At 36.5% G+C, this 24,634-nt stretch overlaps 2 protein-coding genes and 1 non-coding gene across 3 annotated transcripts in view; 1 reads left to right on the forward strand and 2 right to left on the reverse strand.

Moving 5' to 3' along the window:
- The window catches only part of LOC107190064 (protein crumbs-like), a 46,989-nt gene extending 41,491 nt beyond the window's left edge, over positions 1-5,498 (reverse strand). The window contains exon 1 of the mRNA XM_015578788.1: positions 5,466-5,498. Coding sequence (XP_015434274.1) covers positions 5,466-5,490 — 25 coding nt within the window. The 5' untranslated portion in view covers positions 5,491-5,498. The remainder of the gene's footprint in view (positions 1-5,465) is intronic.
- A 945-nt stretch (positions 5,499-6,443) lies between these two features.
- Positions 6,444-6,515, reverse strand: Trnah-gug. The gene has a single exon. It is a non-coding gene; the product is annotated as a tRNA-His (tRNA).
- An 891-nt stretch (positions 6,516-7,406) lies between these two features.
- Positions 7,407-12,488, forward strand: LOC107190022 (serine/threonine-protein kinase DCLK1). The gene is made up of 6 exons (XM_015578737.1): positions 7,407-7,486; positions 8,020-9,042; positions 9,111-9,288; positions 9,368-9,661; positions 9,748-9,990; positions 10,374-12,488. The coding sequence occupies exons 2-6, from the start codon at positions 8,021-8,023 to the stop codon at positions 12,072-12,074; spliced, it is 3,438 nt and encodes a 1,145-aa protein (XP_015434223.1). The 5' UTR covers positions 7,407-7,486; position 8,020; the 3' UTR covers positions 12,075-12,488.
- The last annotated feature ends 12,146 nt before the right edge of the window (positions 12,489-24,634 follow it).

Here is a 24,634-nt window from a genome sequence, read left to right on the forward strand (position 1 = left end):
AAACGGTTTACCCCGCTCAGAGCGTGTATAAGGAAGCCGGCGCATCCAGGAAGTAATGGGTAATACAGTTAAGTATAGTAAAGTTAATCAAACCTACCGTTAGAGGAATGCAACTTAGCTGCTCCACAACATTCTAGACATTACGTTAGTAATAACAATAGTATCGGTATCATCATCCTTAACTAGCCAGAGAAGATAGCGATACGTGAGTAAGTGCCGAATGTGTGTCATCGTCCGAGGAATAATTGTTTCTCCGTTGCATCGTTAAGGGAACATTTCGTCCGTCATGATTATTGTCAGGAAATATTTTTACAAATACACACGGAATCAAAAAAAATTACCATTTTGTGCAAAATATGATATTTGAATAGGTTCGTCAAAAGGATTTGAATTTTTTTTTAAAAACAAACTATTAATATTTATTTCTAGGACACTGGTTATACTAAAAAATTAATCCTCGGTATGCAATGTGGGATTTTTATTTTATCCCAGACTCTCCTCAGAATTTTCATTTTTATCGAACAAAGTTATAAACATTTGAGTTAACGAACTATTGTATAACGTGGTAGAGACTTTTGATAAGTATCCGAGGGTACTTTCAGATTTTTTGAAAGCTTAAAACGTTAAAACGATTAGTCTTGGACACGAAAGATCCAAGATTTCCTACGGAATGTGAAAATACATGTACATATATATATACAGTAACTCATACATTTGTTCATGTACTTTCGAAACAATAATTAATTGTAAAGATTTATCTGTAATCCCATTGATGTATTTTCATAGTCCTTACTTTCATCAAATGTAAACAAGGACCAGCAGATAATATGTCGTTATTATTTTGCAATACTTATTAATTCACAAGTAAATGGAAGATGTCCATATAAATGAAACATGAACAGATGATGATAAAATTGATCGTAAAATTTCCATTGCTCGTCGACGCGGACAATCCTATTTGCCTCTGTGCCCTCGTTATCGTTATTACTACATTACCGGTCGTGATTTATTTTCAGGGGTGTCTTTATTCGGGAACGGAATTGTCACCCGACGACAACACTGTCGTGACAAAGGCTCGATGGAAACACGGTATAAAACGCACCGGCACGAATAAAACAACCGGACTGAATCGGAGCTGTACGTTCTCGTTCGCTCCGTTCCGTCGCGCCTCGATGGTCCCGAAAAAATGCAATCTTCTGGAATGTCGATGTTGCGCACTCGTCGAAAGCACGTATAACGCCGAAGAAGGAATCGAGGCATACGGCCCCCGGAATCGACTAGCTGAAATAATCGAAATGTAGCCTATCCTCTGCGCTTGGGTATCCTTCCGTGATAACCAGAGAGACGGCGAAATTCCAGTCGAAAACGACGAAGATGAGAGTCCGAGAGAGCGACAGAAAGAAGGAGAGAAAAAGGGAATAACTGGAATAACGCGCTCTGATTGATTTATGGCCGAGTAATTTATATGAAAACATCCATCATGTAAAGGCGAAACATTTTTTCTCTCCAAAACGTGAATTTCGTCTCTAGAATTTATCCGATTGTGATAATTAGACTGAGGATTTTTATGCAAAATTACATTTTTTTAAAGTGATTTATAAAGACAGGAGAAAATGTAGGAATTTTGTTTTTTTGTTAAGTGCCTTATTGGGTTCGAAATAAAATAGAAACTCGTTGGATCCAATAAAAGTTTTGTCTTTTATTGTATTTCACAGAACCCTATAGGCTATAAATTCATGAAATCCGCAGTCTAGTGATAATCAATGTGATTGGTCTTTCGACGGTGGTGAATATGAGTTACTAAAATGTTTTCTGTAAAACTTTACGTTTGTTTGGTAGGAAATAATATAGGGATGAATTGCTTGTATATATTATTAGTAACGTAATATTTGACATATAGAGATTTTTCTGTATAAGTTTTCAAACTTTACAAAGTTTAGGCGGAAGATTTATTTCTTTGTGAAATTCAGGCGAACATAAAGTTTGATATTTTCAGAGTGATTTTAATTACTTTTTTACTCTGGTCAACGGAGAATTTTAGTGAATGAAATACAGTTCTGAAGGAGTTGAATAGTTTCTAGGGTTCATAAATTTTATAACGAATGTGCCAGTGTGGCATAGTTGTTCGGTAAATCAATATCAAGACTGTGAGTGCTGAGTTACGTGAACATAAGCTCTTTTTTTTATAACATATAAACAACGCGGAAGCCATAAATTCTGGGGAAAAAGTCGAAGGGCAGGCTTGATGTATATAAAGAAACGTGTAAATTGAACGCATTATCATCAAGATAACCATAAATGAGAATAAGTTAACTCGTTTGAAGAAATTAATCTCATTCTCCTATTTTAATTAATAGAACATTTCGTTGAAATCTTAGAATTTGCTGTTCAAACTGTTTTTAAAAGAATATATTTTATTATATGCATTCAAAATCGAACGTCATTATGTAGATGTCAGTTAGAAACATTAATCCAATTTATTCGCTCACAATTTATTTTCTATAAACACATGATTTTACTATTATGTAGAGATGCTATACATAATTGATACCTCTACATAATCATCATGATAACTAGTCGAGAAAACAATGGCTTCTGTATTAAATTTATCATTCTAATTTTATACTTAATATATTAAATATTCTAATATTGAAACATTCCTACAGTAAATGATTACGATCAGAAATCGAGTCCCCATACGCCACGGTGAAGTCAAATAAGTGATACTTTAGAAAAACATTAGAAATTAGATGATAAAGAATCGAACAACTACGAACTTATTGTAAACTGCTCAATTATTTGAAGCATAGTGGTATGAAAAATGTCCCACTTTTTAGTGCTTGAACGTTTGAAAATAAAACTATTTTGTCACATTTCATAAAAATAACATTTCTATGCAACAACGCATTTTTTATTGTAAAACTCTGTGCTTCAAAGAGTTAAATGCAAAATAAATCTGTGTACTTAGGAAATAATCTAGGTCACAACTTCTCCCGACTCCATAAGTAACGATCAATCGAATAAACTGAATATTTTAATATTATATAACTTCTTTTTCTTTTGCTAAATGTTCCATCTCCAAGTTCAGATAAATCTTCTGGGTTACAATCCATTTTAATCGAATAAACTGAATGGTAATAGTATAAAATTCGGTTGATATCTCCGATTGCCTTTAAACTTTATTATGTTGAAACTGGCCCCCCAAAAAGGCAAAGTATCATTATAAAAAATATCACAAACAATTATAAGTACCTTTAATTGCAAGTTAAATTTGTAACCGAAACCTAACATAAACGTCACTATAAACATAGATTAAGTGAAAGAATATAAACTGTAAACAGTAAAAAGGAGGTTTAATTGTTCATTTTCAAAGCATTATACTGATCAGAGTTGGTTAGACCTAGTTTAATAAACAAAAACCGATACTAATAATCATCTATACTTGGTAATTAAAGGTACCAATAATTGTTTGTGACATTTTTTGTAATGATACTTTGCCTTTTTAGAGAGCCCCTTTCAACATATCAATTTAATAAAAAAAATCTTCACTACTATTCAATTCAACAGATTTAAAAATTTCAAACGCATTTTAGAGTACACAGTTCCCTACCGAATTCAAAATGTCAGCAGTCTCCGGTTACGCCGGTATAATTTCGTATACCAGTGGAAGGCGGGGGCACCTGTTACGGAATTTAGCCCGAGAGTCTTCTTTCGCTGACGATAAGAAGAAACGGAAACCGATTAACGCAATAACGCCAGGCATCGTCCGGCAGGTATATAACGAACGAACATTGCGGTGCCTCCGTTGACGCACTGCATTTATATACACACATATTATACGTGGGGGGATAGAAATGCTTTTGTGTGTGTGTGTGTGTGTGTGTGTATTGCTCATGGCACGCACCTGAGCGTGAAGCGAGGGGGCCAACGTTAATGCAACGACGTGGCTTCCACCTGCGCTAGACGGGGCGAAGTAAGGTTTTTTTTCCTTCACCTAGAAATTCGTAGCCGACCTTTTCCAGTATCACGCTCGGCGGCGCATTTTCGCCCAAGGAACCACACCACCGAAGTTGATAACCCGTTCGCGCGCAAAAAAAGTTCCTCTTAATGGTCCTCGTTAATTTTGAGAATTACTTTGGTTAATTACCATTAATCGCGAGTGCACGATCTAGAAACTGATTCTCTCCTGATGTCTTGTATTTAATCTCTGACGTTTAGCGTTTACCTACGTAGAGGCTTTCACGAAAGGAAATTACGCGTATACAAGAGATGGCACGAAAAGAAAGTGAGCCGCGAGATGTGTACGCTCGTTAATGGCTGGCAGAGACACAGAAGTATGTATTAGATAAAAGTGTACCAGTTTTAGGCTGAACTGTTTTGCTACGCGACGGGAGTATACTTAGCAAAGTGGGAAACGTTGAACAACGGGAGATATGAGATTTAAAACGATCGATATTCCGGTGGTCTGGTTTACGAATCCAAGTATTACGTAGGCTCAAGAAGAGACAGAGCGTGTGTCCCGTTATCGCCTTAATTCGTTACGCGTGGTCGAAGTTTATTTGTATAACCTAGTAATTTTACGAACGGATCAATCCTTAGGCGAAAAGATTGAACGATCGTGTGAAGGGCCTATGGGGGTCATTGCACCAACATTATCGATCCTTCCAATGCCTAGTTTTAATTCCTTTTGCCCGTGAAGCGTGACACTACGCGATTCGGTGGATCAGCGGCGACACGTTCGAAAGGAGGGGGAGAGGACCAAGAATCGTCGAAGTGACTTGAACGCTGGGAGATTTCAATTTCCCACTGTCTCTCCGACGTAAAGGTCGAGCAATTATTTTACAATGAATTTCTGTTCGTTCGACCAAGAAACTTGGTAAATTTATGAACAGGGTCACTAAACGGATGATGTTTGCACAATGAACGGTTAATGCTTGTTTAGGAAAGACCCCGAGTCGAACTGGTGCTCGTCCCGAAAATAAAGGAACGAGTCGAAACACTCACAAGAGTATACCGGTTTCCCATGAAGAACGACGTTTATTTTAGACTATCCTAGTATATACGGACATATAACAGTACTTCAGGTAGACGATCAGGTGTGCGGAACGGTTTGGCAAGACGGCCTCCCCACCTGTCATGAATTCTACGCCGTCGAGGTAGCACATCATTTGCGTCTGAATCCCCACGTAGAAACTCGGGACCGCGTTACGTAGCGTGGTTTAACCGTCACGGAAGTCACAAACATCTAGCAGGCATCGAGAATTTGAAAAGTTCGTTGATCCATGGTTTTTAATATCGATCGATGGTAACTGTACACGATTCGACGAGAATGAAAGAGATTTACGTTATACGCGTGTTGTAGATCGTTGATTGCCGCGCGAAGTACGCACACAAACGGCGGGCAAAGAGAAACACGGGAATAAGAACGACGCACGAATGGCGAACATGCTCGGGACTTTACTCACCTGCCACGACGTATCGCGCCCGCATTTTCGTTGACCGGTCTAAAGATCTGCAGTCGAGCTCGAGGACACCCGCACTCACGGCGTCTCTTGTTGCACGTTCACTCACTAGGCATCCTCGGTCACCGCATTTGTAACCGCGTGCCCTTTTAGTTTACGTCGAATCGCGAAGAAAAACGCACGCTTTTCCTTTCCATCCACTGTTAGCGAGCTGAGCGCGACTTGTACGTACGCTTCGCTCCTTTACACGTAACAAATCCACCCGCGCTACTACGACCGCCAATAAACACACACCGAACGAGACTGCGGCTCTTCTGGAGAACGTCGCCCGCTATTGTGCTATCTCCCTCCACTGAACCGAGCCACCTTTGCCGCGGTACTGCCGTGCTACGGCCCTGTCTCTGGTTACTGACACACACCGGCTGGGATCGCTTCTATGTCTGTCTTTCTCTTGACCGTTTCGCCAGGTGCGGATCAACGGACCGCGCATCCAGGTATTCCGAAGGTCTTTCAAATAGAGATCCTTTGGCTCCGGAATTTCCCATACTCTGAATTCCTTAGAATTACAAACACTAATCCGTGAATTAAACTGAAAAACATTTGACAATACCCTCGAGAATAGATTGATTGATTTCATTGAAAGAGTAATCTGTGCTGAGCAATTTAATAGAATGATGATTTATAGTGTAATGTTTTGGGTAATTTAGTACAATGCACTTGAATGTTAGAATAATCATGGCAGAATATCTTAAATGGATGTTTTGGAAAATATTAATTTGTTTGCTGAAGGCAATACAATATCCAAATAATGTTTATTAATTTATCAATCTATGTTAAAATATGTTTTGTTTATTGCAATGCTATCAATATATGTGTAATATGAAGGGTATATGATTTGGATAAACATTGTGTGATTAAAAAAATACGGGATTTGAGGGAAAAAATAAACTCTCTGCCGTGACAATGTCATTGTCGAGACATTGCCGTGACCAGGATTCGAACCTGGGTTACTACGGCCACAACGTAGGGTCCTAACCACTAGACGATCACGGCTATCAGAGGAATTGAAGAATCTTAATTTTTATAAGTTTTTATCGAAAATGTAATATAGCAAGTCTTGTTAAAATATTTTTTATAGATACTGTAACTGTCAGTTGCTGAAAATGTGTATTCATTATATTATTGTGTACAAAATATTTCATAGTAACATTCAGTATACCATATATGTGACGATACAAAATAAACGATTTTGATGATCACAGTGCCCTCTATTGCTTTCAACGGACATTACATTTTACCGACTGGTTTTTAAATTTCTTATCAATTCCATTCCATTTTTTCCGTGATATAAAACGCCCTTATAACAAGTGTTCAGTTAAATTACGTTAACTAGAAGAAAATTCCTTTCTCTGTTCACCGTGGATTTTTAACTTGCGCCAAGTAATTGAGAATCCATAACACATCCTATTGACAGTTAATATTTGTTAAATATTTAAACAGATAGTAAAGTATTTCATTTAAATTTACAGAATTTTGCTCTATTAAATTCAGGTATTCATTTAAGCGACAGGGAAGGAACACATGATTTAAGAACAATACAAATCCTACTCAGAGATATTCATTAAATAGGTAAGAATTATTATAACTTAATTTATCATGAGTAATTTGTTTACATTTTCATGCTCATGTCCCACCCTTCTAATTTCTTTACATTTCCGGTTCCGGTCTCCCGGTTTCTCTTTGACAAGCCACTTTATTTATAGAGTTTGGCAGGTCAAACTATTCTGCGCGTAGAAAACAAAAATCGGTGTGTTGCGATAGAAACGTAAAGTGCAACAGTTATATACAATTTAGGTGTAACGGAAAGTGAAATTCTTTCATTGTAATTCGAAAGTGAGATTTCTCGCTCATATTATCTAGTACGCGTCATGGTTGCTATGAAAATGTCAGCTCAGTGGTGATTCATTCACTCATTAGTTGGCTTTTCATCTGTTTTTTAGCAATACATTCTGCTCAGCGAGCAGGTGAGTGCAAGTGGGTCAGCTAATTGTTGTTAAATATGAATTCTTAACAAATGACTCTACCCATGGCTGCTTATTCATATGTAATGTTTACGTGCATATAAAAAAATTTAAAGAAGGTTAAGTAGGTTAGGAAAATTAATAAATATTTTTATTGCCGAATTGTAACGTATACAGATTTAGAATATCTACGATGAAGATATAAAAAATTGTTGACTATTTTTAAATTTTATACCTTAATAATGATTTTTTAATACTCTTTATTCGTTTTGTTTTACAAGACCTGTAATAGTAGTACATTAAAAGTTGCTTCAATATAATTTTGTACTACCAAATGTATTTGATCTATTATATACATATATTCAGTCTTTAATTATCCATCACCAAAACCTTCCGTTTGAGTTGCTTTTCCTCATATGTGTAGTCTAAAAGAGTTGCTTCTTTTTCATTTGTATCTGTAGTAATTTTTTATTGGTGTAGTCCAAAATCATTTTAGAAGTCGTTTCTCATACATACTAAATGTATTTTGTATTTAGGATGATGGAAGAACCATTGAATCAGGCTGCTTCACCATCTGGTGACAGCAATTTCTCAGGAAGTGGAGAAATAAATACACCTACTATAGTGACTTTAGATGAAAGACTATTGGAAATTAACACACGGCATTCATTAAATGTTCTTCGAACTCCACCAACTAAGAAAGCAAAGAGAGTAAGATTTTTTAGAAATGGAGATAAATTTTATACCGGTATTGTGATGGCTGTGACTCCAGAGAGATATCGCAATTTTGATAGTTTAGCTTCAGATTTAACAAGAGCTTTATTATCAAGTGTTACTTTACCTAACGGTGTAAGGGCAATTTATACTATGGATGGGCAAAAAGTTCAGAATATTAATGATTTGGAAGATGGTAAATGTTATGTGGTTTCTGGACAAGGTGAAATTTTTAAGAAAGTGGAATATTCGTCCACTAAAGTAAGAAGAGGCAGTTCTTTATCTGGCCTACCACAATCTCCGGCAGGTACTGGTAGACAAATAAGTGCAATACCATTATGTGTTAAAGCAAGAATAATTACATTAATCCGACATGGCACAAAACCACGTAAAGTTGTACGTCTTTTATTAAACAAGAGAAATGCTCCAAGCTTAGAACATGCAATGGAAGCAATTACAGATGCAGTTAAATTAGATTCTGGAGCAGTAAGAAAAGTTTATACATTATCAGGTCAACAAATTAACTCATTAGAACAGTTTTTTGAAGGTGATGATATCTTTGTGGCTTATGGCCCTGAAAAGGCAAGCCAAGAAGATTTCGAACTAGATTTTGAGGAATCTAAAAGTGTTCAGAGCTTTAGAAGGTATCTGTGGTCATCAAAAAGACAAAGTGGTCCAATGCCTAGAATGCCACGTAAATCTGGAAAAAAGGTGCTTACTACACCACAAGTGCGTCCACCTAGTCCTTTCACATTGATTTTGCCACAACCATTACGTTTACATTATACAGTTGGTCGTGTAATTGGAGATGGTAATTTTGCAATTGTTAGGCATTGCACTCATAAGTAAGTGTTTTAAAAATCTATGAAAACGATTACGACTATTGGGAAATCTATTGAAAAATGTTGTTTAGGTCTACAGCTGCAGAATATGCAATGAAAATTGTAGATAAGTATAAGTGTCAAGGGAAAGAAACAATGTTGGCTAGTGAAGTGGCAATTTTACGACAAGTTTGTCATCCAAATATTATTAGCTTGATCGCGGAGCAAGAGACCGCTGATCAGTTGTTTCTGGTCATGGAACTTGTAAAGGTATATACATTTTAGAAAACCTTTTAGTCTAGGTGTTTAAAATGAAGCAACACAAAATTAGACACTTACGTTATTGTAGGGTGGAGATTTATTTGATGCAATTGCTGCTGCAACAAAATTCTCTGAAGCAGAAGCCAGCGTAATGATTGGACATTTAACATCCGCATTAGCTTATTTACATATACACCATATAGTTCATCGCGATGTTAAACCTGAGAATCTTTTAGTAGAGATGGATGGAAGTCATGTTAGATGTTTGAAGTTAGGTGACTTTGGATTAGCTCAAGTTGTAAGGGAACCATTGTACACAGTTTGTGGTACACCCACGTATGTAGCACCGGAAATTCTCGCAGAAACTGGATATGGGTTGAAGGTATACTGATTTTTAAAAAGATACCGATTTATGTATTCATTTGTATCCAGAAGAATAAGGATGAAAATAAATTTAAATTTCCTTAGATTGATGTATGGGCTGCTGGGGTAATATTATATATTTTACTCTGTGGTTTTCCACCATTCGTGTCACCTGAAAATGAACAGGAAGAATTATTCGAACGTATTCTGAGTGGCCAATATGAATTCACATCCCCGTATTGGGATAATGTATCCGATTCTGCCAAACAGCTGATTTCAAACATGCTTCAGGCACAACCTGAATTGAGATTCACCGCAGAAGATGTACTTGACCATCCATGGCTAGCGGTAACTGTCATTACCTATTAGTTTATTAGATAAACCTACTTCTGTTTCCCTGCATGGCTTATGTTCCTTTTTTTTTTTTAAATTTAAAGTAACACAATAAAAATGATTTTTGCAGTAGTTCCGGTGAACTTCTTTTTTTAATTTCAGTATAGGTATTAAATTTTTGTTATGTACACTTTCTTATTAATTTGCTTGTTAGTTCTATATAGTTCTTTCATTATGTATAAGTCACAATTTTCTGCCATATAGAATATTATACTCACCGATTATATAGCTTTATTCTTGGCTATTCCAACACTACGCTAGGAAGGCTTCAGTAGTGGTTTGCTGTATCTGTAGCAATGCTTTTTTTTTTCTTTTGTCCCTCCTCTGTATATCAACAGAGCTTTCTAGGAGGCGAGCAGACCACAGTATCAACCCCTACCAACCCGTCGGAGCAACACTGGAATCAGCAGTGTAAGCCGATAAGAGTAGCAACTTTTGAGTTCGACTTCAAGAATCAACTACAGCACGGCAGTTCGCACGACGAAATTGATGGTATACTCGACAGCAAAGAAAGCAAGTGGAATGAAGTTTCGTCATCTGTAGAATCAGAAAGTATTGAATCACAACATACCGTTGGTCGAGATCGACGAAATTTTACTCTCAACGAATGTGACTTTAACAATGGAAATCGAAGCGATGATGAACCTGTATCTCTAAGTGCAGATTGTTTACAAGATATTCATACTCTTAGTCAGTCTATGAATAATCTCATAAACAATTTAAATGAGAAACAAGTTCACGAATATCGTTTAAAATCATCGAATAGTGAGACTTCATCTCGGAGCAGTATTCCCGAAAATCCAATGTTAATACGTTGTTATCAAAATACAACGGCGGTTCAAATTACTGTGAATTGTGATACAACTCCAGTTGAAGAAAATATATATTCTTTCAATGAAAGAAATTCCTGTAGTGAAATTAATTCTAGCGTGCAGAGTACATTGGACATATCAACCAACAGTAATGTGTGTACATGTGAAACACCTAAATCCGTTAATTTAAGTATTAATAAACAAAAATATAGGCGAAAACATCTTTATGAAAATTTAATACTTTCTGACAATATTGCTCCAAAACTTGAAAACGATGACATGAAAAATTGTAATATGATTTTATCGTCGACTTGTAGTTCAACTGGTAGTTCCAGCAATGATATAGAAACATCGGATAGTTTTGTTAATATTCAGTTTGCACAATTAACACAGGAGCAACGATCGAGTTCGACTCAAAGTATGGAGTCAACCGATAGTTTCGAAAATATTTGCTTTTCTTATAATCGGGAACCAAAGAATGATAATATGCGTGATCCAAATGAAAATGGTTCTGTAAATGAGCATTCACATCTGAAAACTTCATCATTAACGAACCAGGATAAGTCTGCAACGAAAATATTACAGACACCAACAGCATTAAAAATGATTGCTTCGAAGGGCTCCAAAACGCAGAATCTTTTAAACAACAAGAAGACTTTAACGAAAACTCCAGATGAATCGAAATACACGAAGAATGATGTAAAACTTAGACGTGAAAAGTGTACACCAAAAAGTATTACGGATTCAGGGACAACGGTAAAAAATAAAAGATTCAGTTGTTTCCTACCATCCTCCACAAAGAAGACGCCCGAGTCTGTTTTAGTCAGTGATAAATTAACTTCTGTTACTACCAGAATAAGTCGAAAATTTAGTTCTACCGACGAATTACGAGACGAGAAACAGAAGCCAACGGTAAAGTCCAAGAGGTTCAGTTTATATTATACTCCACAACCGTCGCGGAAAAATTATGAAAGCGATATGAAGGCTGCGAGAAGTGCGTGTAAAAATGTATCAGCGAATCGCGGTGATCGGCAAAGCAATGGAAGAGCATTGGAGGTAAACAGAAAGAAAGAGAATGGTTCAGAACTCGATGAACAGAGCACTGTGAAAAGTCGAAGATCAGTTATGGATAGTACAGTAGTTGCCACGAGAAGTAAACCTATTAAGCAGAGTGCTCATGTCAGGTCGACTGTAAATCCTACTGTAACGACCAGTAGGACAAAATGATCGTAATTAGTTGTATTTATATATCGGGAGTTAACTATCGACGCGGGACTAATCCGTCGAAAGAGTCCAAAGTTGTAATAATTATTATAATGTAAGTGCAAAGTCGATTCAACCAAGATGGTGACTCCATCTGTTCTTAGATTTTGAACATGTTGATGTAGTGGTCAATAATTCAGATTAGAACATGCGGGCTTCGCATATAAACGAGACATGCCAAATGCATTTAAGTAGTTTATTCTATATTTGATATCCATTATTGTACGTAGTACAAGTATCGAACTGAACTAAGTAGCAGAGCAAACGAGCTTCGTTCTTCGACGGGACATAAGCAAACAATGAAGCGCAATTGTATCCAAGAAAACTGTATTAACGATGCACAAAATTCTTGTGGCAAGTGACAGAGGGCGATAGTGCGAATGATCATACACGGAATAATTTGTTGTATAGCTTGTTGCATACACTTGCTCAAACGTAATTCGACTAATGGTAGAGTAAATATTTTTGTAAAATATCGTGCGTGGTGTTACAAGAGCAATACAATCAGAATGGTGATAATTAGATAAAAAAAAAAAAAAAATGGAAAACAACGTTGAATGTAAGAACAACCAGAGAATGGATTCAACGTGTATCGCTTCGCGCGTGAAATTATTTTTGTAGGGAATTACGTGCAGTATAGAATAGTTCATACGCCTCTTTCTCCCTTTGTCGCTTGAATATACCTTCTGTGGTGAATCCCGCTACAATTTCCATATTTTGTAACGCAATTACTACTACTTACAATAACAATGTACATAACGAGTAAGATTATCGAGTAAGAGATTTATAAAAGTCTTATTTAAGTATTATCGCATCTATTCATTTTCGTAATTTGTAATTCGTAAATCGCGCGCAAATGAAGTAATTTATCGAGAAATTTTCGTATTAGAACCGACTCGAGCATAGGGAATATATGTATAACGATTGTACTTTTTTATCGTAAGCACAATGAATTCGCAAAGCGCGTATACGGCATTATAGCGTAGTTTATAGAAAATTTAAAAGTGATTTACGCCAAATATAGAAACCCATTGACTATTTATATTATTATGTGTATATGTATTTACTATCAAGGAAAAACAAACTCGCAATCGTATTCGTTGCTGTTTCCTTTGTCTACATTTATTTTATTCCATCTTGTATCTTCGATGTAATTGCGATGATATACGCGTATACTTTTCACTTGGCTGTAAATTATCTGTACTCGTATTCATTTGATTGAGAAGAATTAATTAAAAAACGAGTATGGTAAACTCTGCTGTGAAGTCTTCATTCGTAATTGCCACAAGAACTTAAAAAATTTTTTTCCTTTTAATAAAAAATTCTTGCAAACTAAGTATCATTTCTTTTACTTGAATATAACTTATATGCTATTTTGAAATTCCCTATTTGTAGAAGTTGATAACTCATTTATGGGATTGTGTTTGAGTAATGTATTAGTTGTTTATGAATTCGAATTAAAGGTATAAAACGTATTGAAGCAGTAGTTCAATATGTTTGAAGTAAAAATTTGATGCTAAATGAGTTTTGGACCGTAGTGTATCAGAAGCTTTTCTTAAACAGAATATAAAAATTTGTATGCTCTATTCTTTAAATGTTACACCAATTTCGAAATTAAATAAGGGCTGAGTTTGCAAACATTTAGAATTATTACATACACATATTTCCCAATCACTCCGTCATCAACGAAGTTTTTTAACAACAAACACAATTTTGAGAAAAATATTGCACTTCTACAAACATAAATATATTACATTTCCTACCAGGCCCAAGATTTTTTGAAAGAATAATGAATGTAATAAACAAGAAATAAATTTTGTATCTTCATAAATATTTCAAATAAAAGATACATCTATCATTAGTTCATTGATAAGAATAAGAATTCTAATTACACAGTAAAATAACGTTTCAACGTTTTCATAAAAAATTATGTAAACAAACACAATGAATATATTATAATTTCTGAATTAATGTTCGTTACAGTTACGCCATCTATAGCGGGAGATTTCCAGATTCAAACTGACACCAGTCACCGTACCGTGTTCAAACTGCCAGTCATTTCTCAGCAAATTCCTAATATTTAATATTGATATTAAAAGTATGCGTGTTGTCTGAATATATAGTTTAGTTCGCGTCTGTTACAGAGTTTCCAAGATTCGTGAAAGGTCGTGTGATATGTTCGTAAGGGACGATTCGGTCCGAACGTACGTGCGCGTAACCGACAATCAGTCCCGGTGAGCTCGTGGTGGGCTCAGTCATAGGCTCGTGCGCCTACCGTGAGGGTGGCTGCTCGGCACGCAGCCTGCAGCTCGTCAATTTTGTGCTTCCCTCCTTTTCTTTAACCACGGAACCGTCCTTGATCATCGCTGTCACACGTTTTTCTCGGCGGTGTTCCGTTAAAGTGCAAACACAACATATCGTAACTGGTGCGTGTGTGTATCTTACGTGTACATGTGTGTGTGCGTGCTGGGAAATTGACACATATCAACAAATAGCTGATAACACGAGGACCACGGTGCAATAGAAAACGCAATAGATGTTGCTGTGATTAGGTAAGGTTCAAATTTCATATGTCAATAATGTAACGATATTTTTGGGATACCTTAGATTTGCTTCTTTTATTTTGGTTTATGTTGTACCCACCTGTTCTCGATTCAACGTATATATTTGTACGATTTATGAAGGGCGAGGACAATCGTAGAGAAAGTTTTTCGCGATCGAAACTCGCAAATTTATTTGCTCCATGAAAGAAACTATTGTTTTTACGTTACTTGTTTATTTGAATTTGTAAACGACCAATGAGGTTATTAGTAAATTGCTGCTGGCATAGCTAATCGGAACGTTAGATAGAAAATCGATCGCGAGAGAATTATGAATATATCGATTAGTGGGAAATAAAATTTTCATTATTAATTCATTATCTGATTAGATTCAATGAGAAACTGTTTCGTATTTAAATGCAAAGTCGTTCTAAATATTTGTCGTCAACATACAGTTACGCTTTGATGAACAGATATTATTGGTTGTGGTAACAGATCTAACCTAACAATGAGGTCTGAAATCTACGGAATTTATCGATGAAAAAAAGTAATTATCTAAGATGGTATTTATACTAATCGTTATGTTTGAATGCTTCTTTACAAATAAAAAAAAAATTAAAACTTCTATTATAAGGAAAATCGAGGAATATTGTATAGCTAGTGTATATCGAATGTATCGTAAATTCGATACATATCGATATCGATGTATTCTTCACATATCGTAAATTCGAAATGTGACGAAAGTGAAACCGTTTGGACGCGCCCTGCAACGTGGTACCTGTTTCGTGCTAAATTAACTTCTTCGTTGTTTTGTAATAAGTGAAGTGATTTTTGTTGGGTAGAAGTTTGTTTTCCTTTTTTTATACGCGAGCTGAAAAGTGAGCATGTTTCGACTACCAGCCGCGATATTATCATTCTGTATGACATCTTCTTCATTTAACATTGGCAGCCAACGGTTTAACCATGTTTGCCGAGTCGTTGCACGGTGCACGAATTTTTTGCATCAACAAACGATATCGTAATGTTATTGTACAAGTGCATATCCAAATCTGTGTGCGTATGGAAATTCAAAACAACAAAATGGTAACGTATTATTTCAATGTTCTGCTTTGTTCGATATTTATTCAAATTTTATATTGTAACCAATATTGATATAATTCGTTATAAACACGGTGCAATCATTTCCTATTTACAAAATTTTAAATCGGTAGAATAAATATCGGAAACAAATGAGTATTTACTATCCAAATTGTTTAATCAAGAGATACAAGTGTTTGAAGTTATTCTTCACTTTCAATAACATAGTGAGCAATAAGACTATAAAATCTTGATTGCAAAATACTAAGAATGTTCTTACTAGACTGTTGGGTATTAAATTATTTTTACCACGAACAATCTAAGTATATTTTATGATTTAACGCATGCAAAATTTTTAAGGAAAATCTTTTTAAACCAGATATCCTTATTTTTTCTGTACTATTCTCACAGTGAATGTTACATATTTTTTTATTTATTTAACCTTCCATGTTTGAATATGTAGATTGCATGGAACCGTTATATAAATGAATGTTAACCATTATGGAAAAACGTTTAAGTAAGATAAAAGTAACAATATATTTTCTTTAAAAGCTAGTGGGTTCGTTTCTTCGTGTATGTATATATTGTCCCTGAACAAAATTTCACGCTTATCGCGCTGCTAATTTCATTGTGCATTGAAACTGTTCACCCTAAATTGTCCTGTGCACACTAAACAAATTTTAGAATGGCCGGCACATGCCTTTCACTTACTCAGGTTTATAAGGGCGTGAATGCGGGTCACGTTTGTTTTTGCACGTTCATTGAACGTAAACATGATGTTGACTCGACCTTGCCTCCGTTGCTCTTTCGCTTGAAGCACAAAGACCGTGTGAACGATATATGCACAGAATACACGAATGATTCTTGCCGGTCGTGCCAAGACGGCATACAACCGAAGCGGTAAGAATCATTTGTGTGGTCTGTTCGTGTACGTATATCACCATTGGCCATTAGCACCCTTTCAAAATTGTCCCTTGGACGCTTTAGTGCACTCATTTCTCTAGCTTGAAGGTTATTAAGTTGGAAGAAGTTTTATTAAGTAAGAAGGTTATATTGTTTTGTAAACCTTCAGACATATTCGTACTGAAAAACGCTAGATGCTTTGATTTTGAAATATTACTCTAGACGAGAGATTTGCAGTGTTGTAAATATTTTTTTTTCTTACACAAGCTTTCATGTGTTGATCATTTTGCTTGAAAGTAAAAATCGTAAATTGTAAATTGATGTCGTTTGTTTACATGAACTAGAATTTTTTAAGAACACTCTTGTACGTTGTGGATCAAAAAATTATAAAAAATTGCTGTTGCTAATTTCGTTCTCTGTTCCATTAATCTGTATTTCGAAGTTTCTGACAATAATCGAGGTTCTACTGTATCTGGATTTACCGGACAGGTTATCGACAAATACAAAATCTGATCGTATTGCAGAGGATCATCACGTGATCCCATAAGATTTCGAGTAATCAGAGTGTCGGTGCTCGATCTTGTTTGTTTTCCAAGGCAGAAATGCGGAATCTTCCGGCTTGTTCTGCAGCCCAGACATTTAACGTATCAGCGTTAATTTGTTAGCTTGGCTGTTTGGCTAGGCATGCTTGCCTGCGCGCATTTAACGTACACACATTAAGCATACTGGAAGTGGATGAATGCCCTGGCATTCGTCTGCGGCATAATTGCCGACGAGTAACTTCTTTCCACCCTTGCTTTCGCTTTCTTTTAATGTCTACATACACCGTGGTCCCGTGCATCGTTTTTTTTTTTATCACTTAACCCTTTTAGGTTCGAGGTAACGATCTATCGTTAGCCCCAGTTACTTGCGAAACCGCTCACCGTAACGATTTATCGTTATCGCCTTTTACCGCCTGCTCTCGACAACTTGGAACAGATAACATATGAAAAAATTTTGTATGGAATTTTAAAGATTCCAGTATTTTTGTTATATAGATCTTCTGAGTTTTCTAAAAATCGTTGATTATAGAGTTAAAATAGGTGTACATATAGGTAAGCAAGGGTTGAAATACGCTTTCAATATTGAATACACAAATCTTTCATGGAATTTTAAAGATTTCAGTGGTCTTAGAAAAATCCTCTGAGCTTTTCAGCAAGAGCTCCATACAAATCGCTGATTATAGAGTTAAAATAAGTGTGTAGGGTTAAAATAGATAAGCAAGGGTTAAAACACGCTTTCAATAATAAATAAATAAATCCATTTTTTATGGAATTTTAAAGATATAAGTATTTTTGTTATCAAAATCCTGTTTTTTTAGCAAGTTCTCCTTAAAAAATCGCTGATCCTAAATGGGTTAAAATACGCCTTCGATGTGACAAATGATTTTTCGTCTGGTTTTCATAAACTCGTCCCCGAAGAGTTCAGTGGGGTTGGTCGCTTCGACGTTTCAAGAGGTTCATATCTATATAAAGTGCTCGCTCTTAAATCGTAATGAAGAGTTGTCGTTTCAGAAATGGTATCGATAGGTTTCACGTGTGTGTAAGATACGACCACGATCCGAATAACGGTACATATCTCCGTACATCAGAAGATCCGTGATACAGATGGCCAAAGGTTATGATGATTTATCTATCGAGCGGTCTTCGCGACCCGCATCCCTCCCCCCGCCGGTGCTCTCCTATTTTCATTGTTCCGTTCTGGCATAGCCGGCTATCTTTTTCAATATCCGTAAAAATCACGTCGTATGGACGTCTAAACGGCATAATGGAGAGGGCACCGGTGACTGTCGTGCTAACGATCTATAGCACCGATAGCAAGAGAGGGGAACACAGCCAATAACATCGTTAGACCGGTCAAGCTGGTAAAATGTCGCTGAGTTATGCCCCAAGACCACAGAGTGTGCACTCTTAACTTTTCGATCTTTGATCGTGCCGAGGTTTCGTTGCACAAACTCGGGGATTTGCGCAGCGTATATAAGCACACAACAAACTGTGATGGTGTTGATCGAAAGTTGATATGTTTGCGATGATAAGGGTGGTGCATATCGGAGAGTCGGTGTGTGTACAAACACGTGTAGGGGATAGATAGTGCATTACGATTGTCAGAGGTGTGGTTATTTCTTAGAGGATCAACTTTACGGAACAGTGTAAAATATTTATTTATTTAGTTATTTAACGGGTATAAACTCAGTATAGATACATAACATTTAAGGGTCTATGCTGGTGTGACGGCTATATAATAAGGCAATTTTTGGGAATTTTTAAAGGAGAACTATTGAACTTATCAATTTGAATAATATATATGTTTACTAAATAATATTTGTAAAGTATGCTAAATTTTTATAAAGTAAAAACAATGTATTTTTTAAAAGTTACATACTTACAGCTAATCACCTATTCAAATTGCAAAAAATAAAAATCCGATTTTCTGAGTGGAGAGTTTGACACTTCGATATGTGATTATTGGAAATAGCTATTCTTTAATTTGCTTTTTAAACAATGTGTTTTTTTAAACAAAGTGCCTTAATTACTAAAAAGAATACAACCATTTTTTGTTCGTTTTCCCTGAAAATATTGTTTCATATTTGGGTACCTATTCCATATTAGGTACATATTTTTCTGTTGTTAGTTTTATATCCAACATTGTTCCTAATGTTAGAAATATAAGACTGATCTTAAATTGTTCGTACATATGTAACCGAATGCCCTTAAAAGTCTTTTATTTGTTACGATTGATTCCGTAAGAATGACACACGAAAAACAAAATGGTACATAATTCCCTATTTGGCAACCGTCTTTTAATATTTTTATCCGAGCCAGTCACGAATTTTCTCCGTAAATGGATGACGAAACGCGTCGATATCGATCGACCATGGTCATTGTAATCGGTCATACAGGATCTACCGTTAATGCACTCCCTGGGGAACTCATGAGCAAGGCGTGTGAGCGGTGAAATCAACTTAAATCGCTCTCGTTATCGAGCCTTTTCTCCGCTCGCACACCTTCAATAAATCACCCGTCGTCGTTTCTTTCTTTTTTTTTTTCTTCTCCTTTTTCTTTCTCTACCGTCGCGTATGTACACGCATTTAGTGCCTCGGGAATCGACGACCAGCGCAGTACGTAATAAGCCGTATAAACAATGGCCGAATGTACTTACCTGGGGGCCGTTCCCGTTTCACGGTCGGCACTTCAGAATGGAGATACAAGGACACGGCGCGGGCGACCGGCAACAGCACTTTATGGGGCTCATAAAACGATAAAGACATCCGTACAAATGTATATACACACCGGTTCGGGTACACTATGTATAACACACCGTGCACTTCCGCACTATCTCACCTGAGAAATGGTCACGCGGGAGCGAAGTGCGTTCTCCGCGTTTCGTGGTCGTCGCCCTGATTTCAAAATGTCCGAGTGAGTCAAGGGATGGTGAAATGAAAAGTGAACAAGGAATTCCGTTTTTTTCGTTTCATTATTTTGAGAACATGGGAAACTAATATTATACAGGGTGTTTCGATTAAAACATGTCACCTAAATATCTTCTGTATCTGTGGTCATACGGGAAATATTTTTCACGTAATTTAAATGGTTTCAAGGGACGAATCGGATGGTGGAAAAAATTACAGTCGATGTCAGAAGTATTTGTACACCCTTTAAAACGGAACAGCTTTTTTATAATTCGTTCGAATGACTTGAGTTATTTTGTGAAGTTAGAGACATTGGTTTACTAAATGATCTGTAAAGAAAAATTGAAAAAGTTGCAATTGGTTGGGATCGCGAAGAAAATAGTAAAGATAGTTTTTTACAACTTGTTCATCTGAGGTTATAATGAAAATTTAATAAACACGTATCGAAGATTTATGTTTGTTATATACATACTGAAACTTTCATTGAAATTGTTACTTATACTCTTCTGCCCACCCACCAGAGAATTATTATTGTTATACATATTTATTATACCTGTTACCGTACATAGTAGGATAAAGTGAAATCTTCATTAAAAATCGCTTAAAAAATTATTTAGTTGAATAATTTCTCCATATAACTCCTAAAGATTTCTCTTAGCTAAATAATTCATAAAAATTTGAATTTACATAAACAACTGTTTCATCTCAACAGCCTTCTTTAACACGACTCGACCAACCAAAAAGGGATTTGAATCATTCTGTAAATTACATTACAAGACACAAAGAAAAAAATAAGATATTCAAATTTTTGATAATTCTGTATCTTAACGTCCCGCGACTAGTCGTAATTTTCCGACTAATCCCACCGAGCCCAGTGGGTTATTAGATGAAAATTGAAGTAATTTCGCGGCGATAGAATTTACCGCCGATGTTTTGCATTTCCGAGTGTCTCGACGGGGTGCAGTCCAGGGTTCGCCAGAAGCCACTGCGCGCCCGGGACATGTTGCGTGTGCCGCGACATAATCATAGACTGTTGGGGATTACAAAGGCTAGTCAAGATAGAGATAGACTTTAATTTACTCACTCCCGAGCACGGTTAATCGGCACCGCTAATAGTAAGTATTTAAGATCGTCCGGTGCAGTTTGAAATTATGGCTTGTCGCGTTGCATTTGTCATTTCACCACGTGTACGCGTTTCTGTCAGAAAAATTACCAAAGGAAGTTCGGTAACCCGAAAATTCAGATTTTTTTTTAAACTTTGCAGGTTTGTAGGGGACCACAAGAGATGTATAGCGTGATTTTTGTTTTTGGCCCAATTTCAGTTCTTCAGGGTGAAAACATCCCTTAAAGGTAGATAGGTGTTTCCATATTTATTAACTATCGTAGATATAAAAAAATGATTATAATAAAAATTGATTGGTTTCTTATGCCCTATAAAACGATACAATTAAATTCATAAAAATGTTTTGTTTAAATAAAAACATCCCCCCCTCCCCACTTTGATTAATTATCAATTATTAATTAATTAAGGGATCGTTTTGCATACCTTTCCCCTACTTACAACTCACAGAAATCTCTAGGTAATAATTACTCCAAGATCACAAAGTCTTCCAGGTGCATTGCGTGAATTTAATTCTTCCTTCGTATCTGAACACCCCGTATACTCTCAATCTTTCGAACAAAATGTTCCGTCCTATACATCACTGTACCCCACAATTATCTCCAACGTCGCGTAGCCCGAACCGATCCAATAAGTCTTCGTTACCAAGCGTAATAAACTATTCCGTTGGAATTCTTTCTCTTCATACGACACCAAGTTAGGTTCACTCGGAATTCTTTAGGAGCCACTCCATCCCTCCAGTCACCGAACTGTGTCCCGTGTATGCGTTCAAATCGAACTTCCGGTCCCGCGAACCACCGTCCCCTAACCCTGGACACTACTCAACTTCACCTTTTTTCGTCCCCCCATTTTTCTTTCTATCTCCGTTACAGAGATCTCTGCTTGTCCACGAGGACCTTTGGGTTAAGTAAACCACTTCGTAGGGCGAAAACTCTCTGCAGGATTTGTTGATAAAGAGGTCGAGGAAAGGAAGAAGCACGGTGAATAAAAGGGAAACCGGAGAAGAGGATTCTCGAAAACGGGAAGGGGGCGTATCGCGGGTTAGTTGCTGGATAAATGGCCCAGCTACGTTGAACTTCTCTGATAGAGATATTAATCTTTCTCAGGGACTCGCTATCCTCCCTCCGGATATCACATTGCCACCCGATATTCAACGTTGACCGATCTTCCTGTCGTTCTCTTTCCCTCTCTATCGTCTGTTCACAATCGTTCTGTCCTTTTTTATCCACCTCAATATTCTGATTTCTTCATGCTGGTTCTCTCCCTCTGTTTCACGCCACGGCGCTATGAAAAGTGGAATACCATATGTCCACGTCAAAGGGGAGGCGCCCCGGACACGACAGACGGATCGAGAGACCTTGTCTCCGAAAGTCAGGCCTCTCGATCCTGGAAGGAACTTTGTTTGCTGTGTCCGTTGGCCTGTGCAGCAAACGTTGTTCCCGTTTCTGGACAAGAGAAACGGTCGATCGAATTATAATTTGAGGCTGTGTTGTAGGAACGATCGAAATTTGGGAGATTGTCCGAGGGTCGGAAGCCTGGAATCAGTCTGGGAATCGAGGGAAATAGAGATTGGTCTTTTAACCCTTTGTAACTCAATTTTTTCTTGGTATACGAACGAAATTGGGTAATGCGAAGCTAGCAAACAGTAACTTTTGGATATAAAATAATAATTTAGGATTGTTTAACATTTGTTTTATCATTTATTTATGGTTGTTATTATTATGTATTGAACTCGTTGATTCTGAAGGACTGGTGCAATTATAAGATCTTACGCCAGCTGGTGGTGAAAAAATGAAATAGAACACAAAAAATACAGATACAGTAAATTCTTGATGAGTGTTCGAAGTTTACTCGGCTCTGAAGGAGGGAGATCTCCTGGTGTAACGTTGTCTTTTTTAATGAGGTTTAGCACAGTGATAGGGCTTGGAATTCTGAAGCTAGTTATAGTTATTTCAGTATATGGACGTTAGTTTATGAAATATTTAATATTCAGTGGTGAGGAGCGTTCGAACACTCATCGAGAATTTACTGTGTATCGATGTGTAACTTCAAAGTTATGTACTTATATGGCGTTGTAGAAGGTTAAAGAAATATATAGGTATAAGTAACAATCGTGTATGAGTTTAAAAGAGTTAAGAATTATGATTTTTCATTTGCCCAGTAATACACGATATCGCCTGTGTGCTTTTTATCTGATGTCACGGTGATAAACAGTTGTAAAAGAAACGCGAAAGTTTCGGTTTCTCTTGTTTTACACCCACATATTTTCCAAGGAACCTGGAAAGAGAGTTGTGCAATGTCTCTTACACATTACCGTACAACCTGACAGTATGATCGTATTTTTTCATGACGTAACTCTCGCCTTTTATGGTCACCGTGAAAAATTCTCTATACGTTATATTCGCCGTAATGTTCGTGTGTCTCGTTTTTTATATAACTCGACGAATTAAAAATTACGGCCGAGTGTAAATGTTCGGTTTAAAGGAAAGGTATGAAAGCCAAGGGAACGCGACGGGAGATTAATTCCATTTAGAGTTTCATTTTAATGTTTCCTATGCGGAAGGTTGACAGATATTCTGATGAGAAAACATTGTACCCAGCCCTTAACGTGGTTAAAGGGCAATCTGAAAAATTCTCTAACATTCGTCGAATAGGGAAGCGAAAATTCTCTGATGTTATTGAATAAGGAATAGTTAGTTTACTTTCAAAGTAAAAGTGAAGTAGTCAAAGTAAAGGTGCAATTTTTTGGTACTTATTGCTTAAAGGATAATTCATTTACTTTCAAAATAAAAGTAAAGTGGGCAAAGTAAAGGTGAAATTTTTTGATATTATTCAATAAGGAATAGTTCATTTACTTTCAAAATAAAAGTAAAGTAGTCAACGTAAAAACGATAATTTATGGAAATTATTGAATAACGAATAGTTTATTTACTTTCAAAGTAAAAATGAAGTAGTCACCATAAAAGTGGAATAACCAACGTGAAAGTGAAATTTTGGAAGTAATCCAATAAAAAATAGTTAGTTTACTTGAAAAAATTATCCAATTATTGCAATAACACAACATAACACAAATAAAGATCTTGTCACATTTAATATTCTTTTCTTGCCAGGTGGATGAGATTAAATTCCCATTTTGTGCAACTGAAATTGTCGAATAAAGTATTCCAGAAAGTAAAAAAAAACGAAACGTACGGTTTCCGAACGTTCGGTATACCCCACAGTCTAGGTGGTTATTGCGGTGTCATGGGTGTGCGTCGTTTGTGACGCGATGGTGTCGTTGAGGGCAGGTGTGAGGAGGTCCATGGTCTCTGCTACCTATGGAAATAAATGCATCGTCGTTAATACATGCACGCCACTCGTGTATCACTACTACACGGTTACCACGGGGGAACACGTGTGTGTGTGTGTGCACGGAGCGCAATAAATATACGGGACA

This window comes from Dufourea novaeangliae, unplaced genomic scaffold (assembly GCF_001272555.1).
Source record: "Dufourea novaeangliae isolate 0120121106 unplaced genomic scaffold, ASM127255v1 scaffold172, whole genome shotgun sequence".
In the NCBI taxonomy this organism is placed as follows: Eukaryota; Metazoa; Arthropoda; class Insecta; order Hymenoptera; family Halictidae; genus Dufourea; species Dufourea novaeangliae.

Coding starts and splice junctions, on each gene's coding strand:
- LOC107190022 (XM_015578737.1), top strand. CDS start 8,021: ATGATGGAAGAACCATTGAATCAGGCTGCTTCACCATCTGGTGACAGC. Junction 9,043..9,110: donor GTTAGGCATTGCACTCATAA/GTAAGTGTTTTA, acceptor AATGTTGTTTAG/GTCTACAGCTGCAGAATATG. Junction 9,991..10,373: donor TTGACCATCCATGGCTAGCG/GTAACTGTCATT, acceptor GTATATCAACAG/AGCTTTCTAGGAGGCGAGCA.